This window comes from Mus musculus, chromosome 10 (assembly GCF_000001635.26).
Source record: "Mus musculus strain C57BL/6J chromosome 10, GRCm38.p6 C57BL/6J".
Classification (NCBI taxonomy): Eukaryota; Metazoa; Chordata; class Mammalia; order Rodentia; family Muridae; genus Mus; species Mus musculus.
In genome coordinates this window covers 80,929,152-80,946,569 of record NC_000076.6, presented here as the reverse complement: position 1 = coordinate 80,946,569, position 17,418 = coordinate 80,929,152, and the positions used below count along the sequence as shown (strand labels likewise).

Genomic DNA, 17,418 nt, shown 5'->3' with positions numbered 1-17,418 from the left:
AAGCCTGGGGCTTGGTCCACTCACATAGGAGCAAAGAACCTGGCAGGGGGCTTCTGAGCCTTCTACATCATCCAGGCCCTGAAGGTCACCGCTGTTTTTGCTGGGGAAATGTATGCAAATGGTCTACTGGACAAGTGTGGGGGCTTAAGACTTCATCTCAGTGCTCAGGAGGTGGAGGCGGTTGCGAGCATTGGCTGCCCTTTCAGAGGACCCAAATTAGGTCCCCAGAGTCCACATATAACTCCAGCGGCAGGGGATGTGATGTGCCCTTCTGGCCTCCAAAGGCACCCACAGGCATCTTCACAGATACACCTACAAATGCAATTGAATTGAAAACAGTTAAGCAAACAGGGCCAAAGGGACAAGGGGGTGCAGGCACTCACTGCCAAGCCTCAGGGCCTGAGTTCCATCCCTGGGACCCATGTGGTAGATCTGACTCCTGCAAGTTGTCCTCCGACCTCCTCACTTAACACCATGGCCTGTGTGCCTGGCTCCCACAAGTAAATAAATGCAATACTGTTTTTTTGTTGTTGTTGTTTTGTTTTGAGACAGGGTATCTCTGTGTAGCCCTAGCTGTCCTGGAACTCACTCTGTAGCCCAGGCTGGCCTCGAACTCAGAAATCCGCCTGCCTCTGCCTCCCAAGTGCTGGGATTAAAGGCGTGTGCCACCACTGCCCGTCTATTATTAATTATTATTATTAATTTTCTGAAGGAATTCTGTTTGTTTTCTCTGTCTAACTCTGGCTGTCCTGGACTCAGAGTGTAGCTCTGCCTGTAGTTGCCTCTGTGGTGCAGGAACACCAAGTGTGCATCGCCATACTTGACATGGTCCAAGGAGTTTCTTGAGATTCCTTACAGGAGCATAGGCCACTCAGGCAGCTGCCCTACAGGAACATCGGTCTCTAGTGGCATAATGACCACCTCTTGGATAGTTGTGCCACCTGAGTTCCCAACCTCAAAGCCACAGTGTACCCCTTGTGCACTCTGGCACCCATACATCAAGAGTGGCTGGAAGAGAGGGGCAGCCCACCCCACAGATGATGATCCTCACAGGACATCAATGGGTTAAGTGCTTGTATGCAAGCATCAATTCTGTGTTCTGTGAAATGCCTTGTGTCAATAAGCAATGAGGAGAAAGATTGCAGAAGACACTCTGGCCCCCACACAAACACACCAAGGCAAGGCTGAGCTATGAGGCATGCTGGGTACCACTCAGAATGCCAACGCCACCTCTGCAGACCCAGCGTGGTCCCTACCACACATGTGGATGGATCCACACAGGGAGGGTGTGATAGCCCCTACAACAGGATTGAAGTAAGGCACCCCAGAATCATAAGCTGTTCCCCAAATCTAACAAGGCCTACTGTAGACTTCCAGTTTCCTCTTGGAAGGGACAGAGGTGAGAGTCCTGGGCCAGCTTTCCTTGTTATCCTGTTCCTAGCTATGTATGTTTCCTCTCTGCAAGGGGACATTATGGAAATTACACATTTCAGGTTCATGTGGCTTGCAAGACATTTACAAAGCTCAGGCTCAGGGCTTCTGTGAGCAAGAAACAATTCTGTGAGCGAGAGGAGAGGAGGGCACCCCACACCCCAGAAACTCAGCTCTCGCGAGTCCTTACCCATGTCCTGGCGACTGTTAGGTGATCAGTTCCCAAATCACCCAAGCTCCTCTAAGCAGCCCCAATAAGCTCATTCGGTTCACACACAAATAAAGAAATGAAAAATGAAGAACTAAAAAATAAAAACATTTTGAACCAAGGTCTCCTGTTTTGCTGACTGACGCCGAACTCACTACATAGACTAGCATGGGCTTGATCTCACAGAGATCTGCCTGATTACCTGATTACGTATCCCAAGAAAAAGTACTTTTAAGGACATAGGCTTCTTAGGAACAGTCAGTACAGGTCCAGGTGACTCTGACAATGACCTGGTCAGTTTTCGTCATCAACTTGACACAATGTACCATCACCTGGGACTGTGCGGACGGTGCTGGTCTGTGGTCCTGTCAGTGATGGATGCTCTTGATGACATTAACTGGTGTGAGGAGACCCCAGCCCACTGAGGGCAGCACCATTCTTACGCAGCCTTGAACAGTATGAAAAAGGAAGAATGAGTGGAGGATGGACTGGCTGCTCTGACTCGATGGTTGCTTCACTTTCCTGTTGCCTTGACAACTTCAGTGACAGACCAACCAGAACCCACAACCAAATAAACTCACTCTCTCTCTCTCTCTCTCTCTCTCTCTCTCTCTCTCTCTCTCTCTCTGTTGCTTTTTCTTAGGGTCATTTATCTCTGCAGTAGAAATTAACACACTACCTGAGGATTCAGGCTGATGATGAAGATCCAAAGAGATGAGGGAAAAACTTTCCCTGTAAAGGGAAAGGTCATGTAGGAAGGAATGTGGAGTGTGTGTGTGTGTGTGTGTGTGTGTGTGTGTGTGTGTGTGTGTGTACACGCACGCATGCGGTCGCGCGCACTTGCCCTCCAGAACAAGTGGGACCCTAACCTTGGAGCCAGCAGGGTTTACTGTGGAAAGAATGATGGAACGCTGCCTGCTGATGACCTAAGGATGCACCCACTTAGTTTCATCGGAATTTATCATTCTGGGACGAACTCCAAGCTCAGGATGGGAAAGAAATGTGCTCTTGTTCATGTGAGACTTACACCAGGCCAGCCAGTGGGATGTGGGGGCCAAGCTGTCCAACAGGTGTCCGGGATCGGAAGCCATCTGACTGCTCCTCTCAGGCTGCAGTCACCATGACCTTTCTTCATACCCAAGGTGTTTTTCTGTACTTCAACGGATGAAGCCCAAGGCCTTGTACAGACACAGGCTCTACCCATGCTCCCAGCTCCTCACTGGTGGATTCTAGGCAGGCTACACCCCTGGGCAGGTGCCCTCTGAGTCCAGAAACGGTGGATTTCCTGGAGCTAGTCTGGATGCTTGAAATCAAAACCTTGTCCTCATAATGACAGGTGAGGGTCACTGCTGACCTCAGCTCCTCCCCCATACCTCTCAGCTCCTCCCCCATACCTCTCAGCTCCTCCCCCATACCTTTTGTTGCTCTGTCTGTAAGTCTGTAACTATCTGTAACCTGCACGAGCTCGTGAGCTTTGCCCGTGTCCCTTCCTTGCTTGCCCTGTACTTATCCCCAGGTTCTGACTCCTTCCCTTTTCTGAACCCTGCTCCCCCCACCCCCCCCACACACACCATTTTCACATTTAGATTTCATATACAAGATCAAACACGAGGTAATTGTTTCCTGGCTCTGGCAGTGACCCCACCATCATCCACCTTCCCTCACCCTGCTCCCTTCTAAAGCCCAAACCTAGCCGGTCTTCCTAGGCTTCATAGTGAGTTTGAGGGAGCCCTGGTGAGGTAAGATTCTGACTTCCCCATCTGACCAGCAGCTTCCTCTGCACTTCCGGCCGTTTTCTCTGAAGATGCTCCTGTCTCCTGCCCTGCCAGGCCTCAGGGCGCGGGATTCACCTCTTTCCTCTGAAAGAGTCTGGCTGGGCCTCAGAACCTCAGTTTCCTGATCCTGCCTGATCTTGCTTCCGGGAGGACGCCAGGCTCAGAGCAGCTGAGGGGCAAGTTCAGAGGTCGTAGGTGTCCCTGGCCTAGGGACAGTCTCAGAAGGGCTGGGCAGATTAGACTTTGCTGGCAGAAACCAGGGCTCAGGGATTCTCCTGCACTGCTGCTGCACCATGGATTTTACGTAGGTGCTGTGGGTCTCTCGTGGCAATTCCTTTACTGAGCCATATTATTGCCTGTGCCCAAATTATTATTTATAATAATAATAATAATAATAATAATAATAATAATGATAATAGTGATAATTTAGTTCCACACAGGGTTTCTCTGTGTAGCCTTGGCTGCCCTGGATTCACTCTGTAGACCAGACTGGTCTCAAACTCAGAGATCTGCCTGCCTCAGCCTCTGAATGCTGAGATAAAAGGTGTGCACCACCATGCCTGGCTGAAATTCTGATTTTTTAAAAAAGATTTATTTATTTATTTTATGTATGTGAGTACACTGTAGCTGTCTTCAGACACTCCGAGAAGAAGACATCAGATCCCATTACGGATGGTTGTGAGCTACCATGTAGTTGCTGGGATTTGAACTCAGGACCTCTGGAAGATCAGTCAGTGCTCTTAACCACTGAGCCATCTCTCCAGCCCCCCAAATTCTGATATCTTCATGAGGTCATGGTGGCACACTTGTCATCCAAGCACTCTGGAGGTAGAGGCAGGAGGATGACCACAAGTTGCAGGCCAGCGGCGTATACATAATATTTTCCACATCAACCAGGGATACATATGAAGACTCTGTCTTAAAACAGAACAAGATTCTGTTATTCTGAGCGTGGACACTGAGGAGTAGTCTGAAACCACTCACTGCACAGTGAGCCAGAAGTCACAGGTCTCTGTAAGTCCAACCCTGGGCTACAGCATGACCAAGGCAGCCCTGGCACAAGGTGTAAGTCACCACCAATGTCAAGCCAGGAGCATGTGCTGGTCTGTGTGTCACCAGTCATAAGACCCTGGGAGCCCAGTCCATGGCCTCAGTTTCCTGGGCTGTAATCTGGGTTCTCCCCCATCAAGCTTTCAGAACAGAAGGCCTGGGCCTCATCGGATATAAAACCAGAGATACCAGAAGGAGCTCCTTAGCTGGGCTTGGGTACTTGGGTACTGACACTTTATAGAGTACTAAGTGCTAGGTTGCTAAGTACTAGTACTTCAGCACTGGGTGCCTGAACTTGCCTCCTTCCTAAGATCCTGGCTCAGTCCTCTGGGTGAATCTCATTCTAAGTTCTCTAACACATTTGTTCACAAATCCTGTTTGCCATTGTGATTCCCAGGTCATATCCTGAAAGGAAGCCCAGAGAGGTAAAGAAACTGTCCCTAGGTGGCCCATCACTTAGATGTAGTATGAACAGAAATAAGATCATGTTCCCTCTACCCCAAGAATCTTCTATGCCTCAGTTTGCCCTTACCCTGTAGCCCACCCGTGGGGACAAGGTACCCTCCCCCAGCCAAAGGAGTTATTAGGCATTCTTAACAACCCCAAAATGAGGTGAAAGGTTACAGCCAGAGAAGCCTGCCCTGACCTGGAGGCAGATGTTAGTTGTGGGGTGTCACAGATTCCTGGAGGTCGGAAGGCCTTGCTCACTGAGATCCTAGACATGCCATTCCCCCATCAGAGACCAGGGGAATGTCCCTACACTAAGGCTCTTGGCAGGTCAGAGGGTTAGAGGGGCAATGCCCACTCTGTGATGGGTGAGACAAGCCCTGGGCCTGCCAGCCAGGAAGAAGAAGAGGAGGGGGAGAAGAGGGAGGAGAAGGGGGGGGGAGGAAGAACAGGCTAGCCAGGCTGGGTGGAGGGATCCCCAAAGCAGCTAAATATAACCACGGAAAGTACGATGTGTCTCCAAATAGAAAGCAGCCAGTTTGGCCCAGGAGAAGGCCAGGCAGGCTGGAGAGAGCAGAGGGTCTGAGAGAGGCACCTTCACTAAGATTCTCCCTCCCCCTCTCCTTCCTCTTGTCCTATATAGCCTTCCTCCCCAGGTCCACCTGTCATCTAGGCTGCACAGAGGGTAGGGACCTCAGCAAATGAAGCAACCCTCCTCCCTTTCCCCCAGGTCCTGGCTGGCCTCAAGATTGCTGACCTGGGAACTGGGAGGACCCAAGCCATCCAGGCTAAAAATAGCTCTCACCGCCTCCCAGGCTATATTTAGAGTGTTGTCTGCTGTGGAGTCAGCGGGAGCCAGTGGGCACACCCCAGCCGAGCAGGCCAGCCGGGTGTGCTGGCTCCCATGTGGGCATGGCCTCAGGCCACAGCAGAGGGCAGGGATGCCGAGCAGGGAGCACTTGGCTACAGGTTTGGTGCCTGTTGTGCTGTGTGTAGCTATGCTACCCAAAGAACTTTTCTGAGCCAACTTGTGCCCTAGAGACTGAGTGTGACCGTAGGAGAGGGGGCTGCCCTGCACAGAGCTTTGCTGTGGTCTTTTGGAAACAGACTAAACTCTGACTCACTATGCAGGGAGGATGACCTTGAACTCCTGACCCTCCTGCCTCTCCCAAGCCCTCAGAAGGAAGCCTGGTGGCATGCTCTGAACTACAATCTCAGTACTTGGTGGGGGTGGGGTGTTGTTTGTTTGTTTGTTTGTTTGTTTGTTTGTTGTGTTTTGGAGCGGAGGGTTTGTATGTAGCCTACGTGGCTTCAAGCTCACAGCAATCCTGCTTCAGCCTCCTGAGCAGTTGCAGTGCGACCTGTATCACTATGCCTTCAGGTTTAAGCTGTGCTGGGGAGAGAACTCAGGGCTAGTTATTCCATGGAGGCGCTGGACCCAGTTTTACGGGCTAGGGATGAATATATTTCCAACCATGAGCTGGTAAGGTAGGCAGGACCCAGCTTCAGTTTCTCCATGCGTGAAATGAGGGTCGCATAGTTAAAAGCACTTTCTACAAGTGCATACGCAAAAAACACAAAGGAAAGCCCACGGACACATTTTATTTCTTTTTTCCATGTGCTCGGCCTGCGCAGAATCAAACGTAAGGCTGATGTCATTGGAGCTCGGCTCCAGCGTAGCCCACGCAGGACGGCGCCACCGTCACGGGTGATCTCGGCCAGGGAATCCCGGCGCGGGTGGAAACCCGTGACGCCCACACAGGTCTTCCGGCTCCAGGAGCAGTGGGCGTGGCCGCCAGCCTGGGCGTGGCCTCGTCCTCTACAAATGGCAAATCCAGTGTGCTGCTCCCGGAGTGCCTGCCTGCATGCCCTGAGTGCGTGCAAGCAACTGTGACTTCATGGCATGCGGGGGATGATCCAGCTTGATATGCATGTGTGAGATCAGGGTCTGTGCACCCGCAGGCTGTGCGCGGACTGAGGGACCTGAATCTCGGGCTGCAGTTCAGTGGATACTAATCCCTGAGTGCCTTTGGTAGTGTCACTACATATACTGAGCCTGGTGCGTGCCTGTCACCCCAGCACAAGGATAATGAAGGCGGGAGGGTTAGGAGTTCAAGGTCATCCTAGGCTATACAGTGAGTTTGAGGCCAGCCTGGGGCCCCAAAGTATCCTCTTTCCTGACTGGACACACACACACACACACACACACACACACACACACACACACACGCCTCGCACACACACCCTGCAGGTGCCTCAGTCCTGTGGGCACGGGGCCGCCGTGATGACTGGTGGGCTGTGGGCGGACTGTGGCGGGCTATGGGCGGGGCCGCAGTGGTGACTGGCGGGCTGGGCTGTCCTGTCTCCCCACCAGTCTGGGATCTAATTACCGACAGGGTGAGACAGGCTGGCTGGAAAGATGAACACATCCTAGTGTGTCTGCAGCCTGTCTGGGTCTCCCTAGCCCTTCAGGGTCAGTTCCAGGGGCTGTTGGGGAGAAGAGAGCCTGGGTGGGGTCTGGGATGGCCTTGGTGTGGTCACTTGGGTTTCTATGTGGGTCCTGGACGGTGGGGGATGGCTGAGTGAGTGATCTGCGCTCCTGTCCACTGTGTGTGTGTCCCTGGCAGACAGATGCATGGAGCATGCTGCTGATTGATGGCAGAGAGAGCCAGAACAGCCTCCTGCACCACACGTTAGTTCTCTGTCGCCCACAAGCATGCTGTGTGTGGCACTGTGCATGTTTCCCAAAAGAAAGGAAATTTAAAACAATTTTAAGGTAAAGGAAGAAAGAAAGAAAAGGTATTCTTTTATCTGTAAGGATGGACTGCACAGAGCCAACCCTCCTTCAATCCCCACTCTCTGGATTGCAGCTCCTCACCCCCTTCCACATCTGCCCTCAAGTCCTCACTGCCTACATCCCAGCAGGGTTCCCAGAAGTTGGGACAGAGATGTCCTCCCTTCTCTGGGCCTTAGTGTCTCCACTGTGGAAGGAGAGGAGGCTTCTGAGGGTACCTAGATGTCAGTTCCCCAGGACACTGCCCCTCCCCAGTTCTGAGCCCCACTCATGTCCATTGTTTTGAAGTTTTTTGGAATGTTCTGCAAGCAAAGGAAATCTAAATCATGAAAATACTTGCAGGGAATGTGGGGCTTACCACACTCTAAATGTCCTTCCATACCAGGCCTGGGTGCCTGGCGGCCTTGGGAAGAGGAGACCAAGGAAGAGGGAAGGGGCACCCAGGAAGAGAAGCAGGATTGAGCAGGGAAGGTCCTGATTCGTTAACCCGGTTCTAGTTTCTGCCAGTGAGAGATAGTGTAGGTAGGTGCTTACGTGCTCAGACTGTCCTTTTTCTTGTTTGTGATGTACAAGTGCCTGGTCCATAATTACTGCACATTTACAAACTGAAATGTCTGTGTATTTTTGCAGCGGTTCATTAAACAAATATTTACTGAGTGTTAATAAGCCATCCAGAGTTGGGTATCTGCAAGTTTCTCCCAAGGACACAAATGTCTGTGCCTGGGTAGCATGCAGTACCCTGGGGACAGCTGTTAGAGGCATGCATGGGAGAGCATCAGTACTACGGTGCAGAGCGCAGCGACCCCACCCTAGCAGACCCCTCAAGTGTACACGCTCAGCTCCAACCTCGGTATCTCTTGTGCAGACCTGCTCAGGCTGAGCTGGTGCCTCTTGGATGCCTGCCTGCCAGCCCCGCCCATCCCCGAGAGTGCCCCAGGCCAGGTGGGGCTGGGCAGGCCCCGGAAACCTCTCCCAGCTGCTGTGCCCAGTTTCAGGGAAGCCAAGGACTGGCACACTGCCCATGGAGACTGCCTGCCCTTGCACCTGCCTTTGGCACTTCCTGGAAGAACCCTTAAGGCCCAACCCCCACCCGCAGCTTAGCGTGTCTAAAGCCACCTCCCAGGCCTCCCTGGCCAAGTCTCCAACAGTAAGATGCTTCCCTCAGAGTCAGAACCCGTTTCATGCAAAGCAGAGCCCCTGACAACAGGGCCCAGAGATGTGAAGCTGATACTGGTTGTTTCTATTTTTCCTCCTAAGCTCGGGGGCAGTTGGCCCGTGCAAAGCACATGCATGCTTCCTGAGCAGCCAGAGTGGACAGAGACCTCTCCAGTTCTGTCCTGGTGCACACACTGAGGCTTTTACAGATGAGAACTGGTTCAGACAGGCCAATGTGTGAGGCTCTGCTGATGGCTGTTTAGTTCTGCTGTGCCCAGCAACCAACAGAGCTCCTAAATGTGTGTGTCTGCTCTCTCTTGGGGTTTGTTTATACACATGGATGCCTGCACCACAGTAGGTGCGGTGTGTAGCATGTCAGTGTGTGCACACAATAGGAGCTGAGCGTGGCATAAACTGCAGGCAACAACGAAGCTATGCACGGGTGGCCGGGCAAGCGTGTACACACTGGGAAAGGGCTGCACACACAGTAGGTCCTGCAATGCTCAGCAGGCTACATACACAGGCTTTTTCAGGAATCCAAGAAACACAGTAGGCTCTCTAAGTACTCTGCTTCCGATGATTTGTCACTTCACACGTTTTCAGGAGCTGAACACTGCAGGCTCTGCAAGCATTCAGGGACTGCACCCAGTAGGCCTTACATTTGCTCAGGATTTGCCCAGAATAAATTGTTGCACTCTGCATGCATGTTATAGGTTGTGCATGAACACTAGGATTGCACAAGTAGGCTTTGCACCTTGGATGCCTTAGGTACCACACACAGTAGGTTGTGCATGAGCTCAGGGGTTGCACATGGGTCCTGCACAAGCTGAGAGGCTGCACATAGTAGGTTCTGTCCGTGGTCCGCGCTCAGGAGCTGCATACAGTAGGCTCCTCGGATGGCCCCAGGGCAGGCTAAGCTGTTGGGGCTGGAGCGCTTGGCCAGAGGCTGTTCCTGAGCTGGCTCTCTGCCCAGCGGTGAGCGCCAAGCAGCCCAGGGAAGGCGCCGTTCACAAAGGGAGGGTCTGTGCGAACGCCCCGCCTCCCGCCGCCGGGGCGGACCCCCCACCCCCGCGGGCCGCAGACACCCGGCCTGGCGGGCACCAGAGAAAGGCTGGCACCGTGCTCCGGAGGGGGTCGGCGGCGTGCGTTCAGGGCACACCCGAGACGGGCCCTAGAGTGGGTCGGTGTGACCCCAGGTTGGGGAGCCAGAAGGGCCCAAACGCCTGCAGAGTCGCCCACTAGCACCGTCTGTGACTCCAGCAGCCGCCTCTGTCTCCAATTATCCAATTTAAGGACCAGGGAACCTGGGACTCCTGCCTGCTGGGGAGGATGGGAGGGGCGCCTGGGGTCTGGGTCAGCGCCCCACTCCACCCCCAGAGTGTCTGGCGAGAGGGTGGGGTGGCTAGAAGCCATAATGAGGGTTCTGGAAACAACTAGCTTTTTGCTGAGCGCTCTGCAAGCCATGGAGTTCACCTTACCAGGTGGGAGGGCCCTCGCACTTTCCCTTTTATGGGTGGGGAAACTGAGTCACAGCTGGCTGGGCTCCCTGGGCTCAAGTAACCCGTCAGCGTGAGACAGGAGTAACGTCAATCCTTGGCCTTCGTCGTTTTTTGCAGGGGGGCTGAGTTCTGACCTTCCAGGCAGCCTTGGAGCCAGCAGAGAAGCACTTATGGCACGCTTGCTGTGTACACGAAGACAGCGTAAACGTCACTCCGGCGTCCTTGTGATCTCAAATTTGCCCCCCCCCCCCATGTTCGTGCGTGCGCAGTCCAGCCTGGAGCGCACACTCCACTGGAGCACACGAGGGTCTTCGGTTTCTGCTGGGGAAGATTCTCACTCCACCCACTCCCAGGGTCCTGGGAACAGCAGAGTCCAGAGAGGGGGTGGGGTGGGAATCGCGCAGGGAAAGAATAGGGCCAGCAGAGAGAGGAAACCCCCCTGTGGATTCTGCAATGTGGATCTGGTTGCGGGGAGGGGGGGTCGAGTCCAAGTCTTCTCGGCCCCTGGTGGAGGGGTGGCGTTTAGGCTGTGTGCCATGGGCTGGGCGGGGGGTGGGGGGGGGAGGCTGTGTTGGGTTTTTGGAGGTGATCCTGGGTTGCTAGAGTCTCTAGGGAGTCTGTGTGATATGACTTTGGGCTTGGGAGCAAGAATCACCCAGATTGGGGGAACCCCAATTCGTCCAAATCTATCTGAGCTCATCTGCTTCCTTCCCCTAGGCCAGCCCCTAGGGACGGGTTGAGCAATGAGGCTCCTCTAGTGGTGCGGTACTAGGGGAGAAATGGTCTCCTTTGTGGACTGGGCAGAGCCAGTTTGATGTTTCCAGAACTGAGAGGCAGGGAGAAAAGTCAGAACTGTCTGGGGCTTGGTGACACACAGGCCTGGGATCCCAGGATCTACAGGGAGTTCCAGGCCTGTCTGAAGTCATTAAAAATTTAAGGACAGGATGGGAGAGAAAGCTCAGAGGGTATAGGGGCTTGCAGCCAAGCTCATCCTAAGTTCAAACTCCAAGAGCCACATGCTAGAGATAACCAGTTCCCTCAAGTTGTCCTCTAAACTCCACGTGTAATACATAAAATAAAATAAAATAAAATAAAATAAAATAAAATAAAATAAATTTCTTAGGAAAAATAAAAAGCTAAACAGTGACAGCACAAGTGTTCCAAACCAGCACTGGGATCTCTGAGAGTGTGAGACCAGCCTGGTCTCCACAGAGGAGTCCAGTCCAGCCAGAGCTACACCGTGAGACCCTGTCTCAGATACAAAATAAGGGGCTGGAGACTGCTCCACATGGTGGCTCACAACCAGGGCACCAGAACACGCAGGGTGCACCAGATTCTAGACCAGATCTAGACAGGTTCTGCTGGCACTGATACTCGCACCCAGAAGCCCTTGGCCAAGGCCCGCCCCCTTTCTAGTGCGGCCCCTCCCCTTCTCAGCTCCTGGACATTAAAGATGGCATAGCCAACCCTGTTGCTTCTTGTGACCTCTGTGTTAGCTGTATGTTCCCAGAGGAGCAGGAAAGGCCTGGCACACAGTCAGAGCTACATAAATGCAGGTGACACAAAGAATCACGTCACAGCAAAGGAGAGTTTGATGCATAGGTGACTTTCTGTGTCCCAGCCTCAGGACAGACTGTTTTGTCCCTCAGGGATTCACGTTAGCCTGCAGCATGTTATGTCCTCACCAAGTCTTGTGACACCACTCAGTTATGGAGCCCTGACCTGTAGAGGTGACCAGTCACCAGTCACAGGACCTTGGGCAGGTGGCTCCATCTCCTCCGATTGTTACCCTAAGAAGTAGGGACACTAATCATGGTGTCTACCTCCTGGGGATGTCCTGAACAGTCAGTGAATTAAAGTAGAATAATTGAAATGGGCTGGGGGCGTGGTCAGTGGTGAGCCCTGCCTAGAATCCCCCAGTGGAGGGGGCGTGGTCAGGGTGGAGACCCCACAAGAAGACCCCATTTTCAGGCCTTGAATTTTTCTCGCTCCATCCCCTAGCACGACCCGCACTTCATATCCTCACCCCGCAAACCATGTGAGATGAAATATTCTCAGCTATCTCATATGATTTTCCCCAACATCTCTGCATATTTGATCTGCCCTGCGCTTGCCCCAGCCTGGTCCCTTACGGCTCACAGGGGCTTCACTGTCTGTGCCTGGAAAGCGAGGTTCAGGGAGCGAGCTCCTGTGTAGTGTCCATCCGCCACCATGGATCTGTAAGAAGGTTGTATTCCACAGGATACAGGTCTGCGTGAACATACACCTGCTTGTACAAGCACGTGCTAACATGGACTGCGTGTGTCACAGACAGCCAGCTCAGAGAGGTTGAGCAACTCGGCCAAGAGGAACAGGAGTAAAACCAGGAAGTAACTCGGTGCAGGGGCTGGTGTTCCTACAACTAAGTGCTGGGGGACTGCGTGTGCATGCGTGCGCGTGCGTGAGCGCCACGCCCATCTGCCTGAAGTCCTCATCGCCAAGTTTTTCCTGCTTAACGTCCAATAACACACCCACGTTTCCTGGCACACGATGATGTCCCTAAGGGGATCAGCAGCCCAGGACAAGACCAAAGCTCGATGACCTGGGACAGCTATCCTTGCTGACTGGATGGAGTCTCCTCTCAGCCGGCTAGAGTTTTCCCCTCCCCCACCCATAATTCCAGACTGCAAGCCAAGCTCTGAGCTCCAGTATCTTTTTCTGGGGGGAAAATGAGGCTGGAGTAGTTTTGAGTGTGGAAGGAAGACGCTGGGCTGGTATGGCTGAGTCAGCGAACCAGGTATTCATAGCGATTTCTGCCAGGAAGACTTCAGAACTTTGGAATGGAGGACATTTATCAGAGGGAGAAACTGAGACAAGGCAAAAAAGTGTTAGGTGTCTTGTTTGTTTAAGGAGGCCGCCAGGTTAGAAAAGGGACCGCAGGTTACAAGCCCTTAAGGGAAGAGCTAACATGTACCTGCCTGGGGCCACTGCCTGCAGGCAGAGACTGGGAACTCGAGAGTCCACATCTTGACCACCAGTGGCCCCATCTCACCCCATCCCCTCAAACCCACCCCTGCCAATTCTCTCACTCCTTCAGGCTCCAGCCTGATCATTTTCTCACCCTAATACCTCTGAGCGGCCCCCCAAGGTGACCCTCTCCCCTGTGTCTCACTCCAAGACTCTCCAGTCTGTATGTAGCCTAACTCTTAATCTCCCCTCACTCGCTCCTCCCCGCCCCCATGGCTAGTGCTCTAGCAAGCCCAACACCCCAGCTTCTCTCCTTCCCTACCCCACACCCTGCACCCCAGATACCCTTCCCCTCCTCCAAACCCTACACCCGGTCTCTGGGGACTCCCCTCCTTGGGGCTCCCCCCTCGCGTGTGACTCCCAGGGCGCCCCCGGGGATTTTCTCCACCCACGAGGGTTTTGGTGGAAAGGTCGCTGGTAAACTGAGGCTAGCGAAGCAGGGGAGCCCTGGGATGGGCCGGGTAGTTTCGTTTTGGAGAGAGATGCAGCGGGTGCCAAGGCTTCCAGGGTGTTTCCTACTGTTGATTTTAAGCTTGGGGAAAGAATGAAAAAGCATTTTTTTCCCTTTGTGCATCCACAGAGCCCATCCCAGGAACAAGAGACCTAGGGTGCGTCCCCAGGGGAGGACAGGGATCATCCCCCACCCCCCAGAGGCCCCCAGCTGAGCCGCCTCAGGCGTTCTCACCACCTCTCTGGTCTTTCAATTGAGAGGTGGCAGGTCAGTAGGGTGGGGACGGAGATTGCAGTCCTCTTCCCGACGTTCTCAGACCCGGGCTCCAGCACGGTGGGTAACAGTGGGGGATGGGCCGCCAGGTTTCGTAATAAACCCGCGTCTTAATTGCTATGAAGCTGGAGTTGGGTGGTGGCGCCTACAGCAGACGGCAGCAGCGTCTAGAGCTGCTGAGCTCAGAGCTCCTAACAAGGGTTGGTGGCCCATGGCGCGACACAGGGTAGGCAGAAGGGGCCGGTGGGAGCGGGGGTAAAATACAACGAGAACACGAAGGCTTAACGAGTTTATTGGAATGTCTCTGTAGTAGAAATTTTTAAAAATATGCAAGCGATCTGTCTTGCTCAGCACAATATTAAAAATAGATGTGCTGTAGCTGCGAAGTCCCGGGCTCGAGTCCCGGGTCCCGCGGCGAGGGTCGTCGCCCTCCGCTGACTTATGCACAGTTCACTGTCCCGCAGGGTGGGGGACGCCTCACCCCACCCCTGCGGCGGTGTCCAGACCGTCTGCGGCTGCGAGCAGAGGCTGGCTGCAGGACTGCCAGGCCTTGGCTCTAAAGTCTCAGTCTCCTCTTGCCTGAGGTGCCCTCCTTCCGACCTCGGCGACCACCTGTGGTGCTGCTCCTGGCTCCACAGCCCAGAGGGCGGGCGGGCGCACGTGCCCCTCTCCTCATCTCAGTCTCGGTGACTCCGCCCCTCCCAGAAGGTATCACGGGTAGGGTAGCCTTTGAGGGATTGTTCTGGGGGATGAGGGGGCTGTCAAATATGTATTTTATTTACTTTTTTTAGGGGACAGCAACTCGACAGTTGCTTTAGATGTTTGGAGTGGGTCTCAGCGTTCCTCTAGAGAGATATAGGGGACCCATTGGTTATTGCCTCTGCTCTCTTCACAGTAACTGGCCACCTCCACCAAGCCTTGGCTTTTCCAGGAATCTGTATGACAGTTCTGTTGGAGGGAGAAAAAGAAGGGTTTAGTGGGAGTTCTAGGAGTTAGGTAGGGAGCCTCTGTTCAGCGCCAGGGGCCCTACTGGGGAAAAACAGGCTGGCTCAAAATAGCTGCCAGGGTGACTAGGCAGCCCACGGGACATGCCAAGCATGGCTGGGCACTGAGCTGGTGCTGGACCAGCCAGCCCAGCTATGTTGACAAACACGGGACCCAGGTGACCAGGACGGGTGGGTGGGGCGGGGAGAGAGAGAGACAGAGACGTGGGGGGGGGGAGGGCTCACCGTGACCAGGAGGCAGTGCAGGTCTCGGGCTTCGGTTGTGCCCAATGTCTCCGCCGGCTCCCCCAGGAGCTGCGCCAGCCTCTGCATGCCTGATACCCGGACGATGTCAATGTCATTGTCGCAGCAGAACGACTGGATCAGGGTGAAGTGAATCTGCAGAGCGATATCATCCTCCTCTTCTTCGTCTATGGCCAGGAGGCACAAGACCACGCTGTCGGGGTCCCTGCAGGAGAGAAGGAGTGTCAGGGGGTCGTCAGACCAGGAGCGGGTGTCACCGTGCACGGGGTGGGATAGGGGGATATGAGCTCCAGGAACCGCAGGCGGGAAGGGTGGACAAGACCCATCGTGCATCAGGAGTGTATATAAGAACAGCCCCCCAGCCGCAGTACTGCACGGGTGCTGGGGTGGCCGACTATGCAAATACTGATGGCGGTGGGGGAGGAAGCACATAGTCCAAAGTTACTGGGGTTGCCTTGTCAAAACAAAAAACACAAAACCTCAAACTTGCGAAGTCAGGGTTCTGCAGCGACTCTCTTTCCTCCTCCCCAAAAAAAATTCTCTGAGAAATGTCGCCCTCCACTCCCCAAAACCGAGAGCGCTGGGAAAGTCCCCCAAAGCCCCGAGCCCTATAGGGATGTTGGAGCGCGCGTGCATCAGAGGGGCGCCCCCACCCACGCCCGAGAAAGGGGGGTGCTGACTCACACATTCATCAGTTTGGCCGCCTCGTACACCCCCACGGTGAGGCGATCCTGACGCTGCGCGGCCACCAGCAGCTGCTCCACCGCGGCAGTCACCGCCTGCATCCTAAAAGGCCAAATGGGGAGATTAGCCGATGACAGCCCCGCAGACCTCAGGCGGCGGGCGAGAAGACCTCAGCCTCTGTTGTACTCACTTCTGAACCGCGTTGTCGCTCGCCACCAGCTCTTCCAGGGTCATGATGCAGTCACACTCCACAGCGGACCCCCACGGAAGATCCCCAAGAGCAAAGTACAAGTCCAGATACGAACCCAAGAGGCAAAAAAACCTTCCCGTGCGACCAGAAGTGTCGGAGGCCTTCCGGAGGCGGTGGGACTTCCCTTCCCAAGAAAAAAGTAGGGGTAAAAAGAAGATTGCAAAATCCCCCTCGAAATTAATCCAAGAAGACAGAGATGAACGCAGACCCAGGGTTGCTGCGGAGTGAGCGCGCGGGCGCTGCGAGCGGTTTATATGACTTCCCGGGTGGAGGCGTGGCCACTGGAGGCATGCGCTTTCCACCCATTGGTAGATGCACAAAGGGCCGAGTATCCCGCGCTGAGATTGGCTGGAGATGGAAAGGGCGGAGCTCGGAGCTCCGGCGGCCCCACGTGGGGGTCAGGGCTGGGAGGAGCGTGAACGCCAGCAGCGGCGACAGCTAGAAAAGCCAGAGAGCTCTAGAGAGAGAGCTCTAGAGAGAAAAAAAAAAAAAAAAAAAAAAAAAAAAAAACCACAGAAGTTTCTCTCCTGATTTCCCGGCAGCCGCGCTACGCAGGCCGCGCGCGGGGTTTCCAGCGCGAGAGGCTGGCCTGAACTTTCGGGGAGGGCTGTCTGGAATCCCCTCGCTGTCCCCGGAGAGTCCCTAGCCTTTCCCAAGCTCTGAAAGAAGGGATGTGCATGCGCCAGGAGGCTTACTAAGTGTTCTGCCGGCCTTGTAGAGTTGGAGAGTGTTTAAATAACGTCTAGGGTATACAGTAAACGTTTGGTAAGTTTGAGGACGGTGGGATCCTCTCCCCAAAGTGAGAACTACCAAGGCACCCTAGCATCGCCAGCACGAAGGTGCTTTGAGAACGCTCAGCCCTCTAAGGCCAGGGTCGCGGGAGGAGAGGCACACAGGAAGCTTCCTAGTGGTCGTGGTAGGTGGCTTGGCGGTGCCCCAGGGGTCCTGGCTGCAGAGCACTAAGGGATCGCAGGGGGAGAGATCCGGAACCCTTTCTCCCTCCTCCCGGCACCCCGAGAATTTCACGTGTGCACGGGAGGCGCAGGTGAAGAGCCCTCCAGACGCTCTGCGGAGTGACCCTGCCCCCTGCCGGCTGCCTCACCGTCTATCCTCAGATCGATTCGCCACACTTAACCCCTGAGGGGGAA

The 17,418-nt window shown here is 54.3% G+C and overlaps 1 protein-coding gene across 1 annotated transcript; it reads right to left on the bottom strand.

The window, feature by feature from the left end:
- Positions 1–14,365: 14,365 nt before the first annotated feature.
- Positions 14,366–16,479, bottom strand: Gadd45b (growth arrest and DNA-damage-inducible 45 beta). The gene is made up of 4 exons (NM_008655.1): positions 16,211–16,479; positions 16,021–16,122; positions 15,319–15,541; positions 14,366–15,037 (listed from the first exon to the last, which is right to left on the bottom strand). The coding sequence occupies exons 1-4, from the start codon at positions 16,252–16,254 to the stop codon at positions 14,924–14,926; spliced, it is 483 nt and encodes a 160-aa protein (NP_032681.1). The 5' UTR covers positions 16,255–16,479; the 3' UTR covers positions 14,366–14,923.
- Positions 16,480–17,418: the final 939 nt, after the last annotated feature.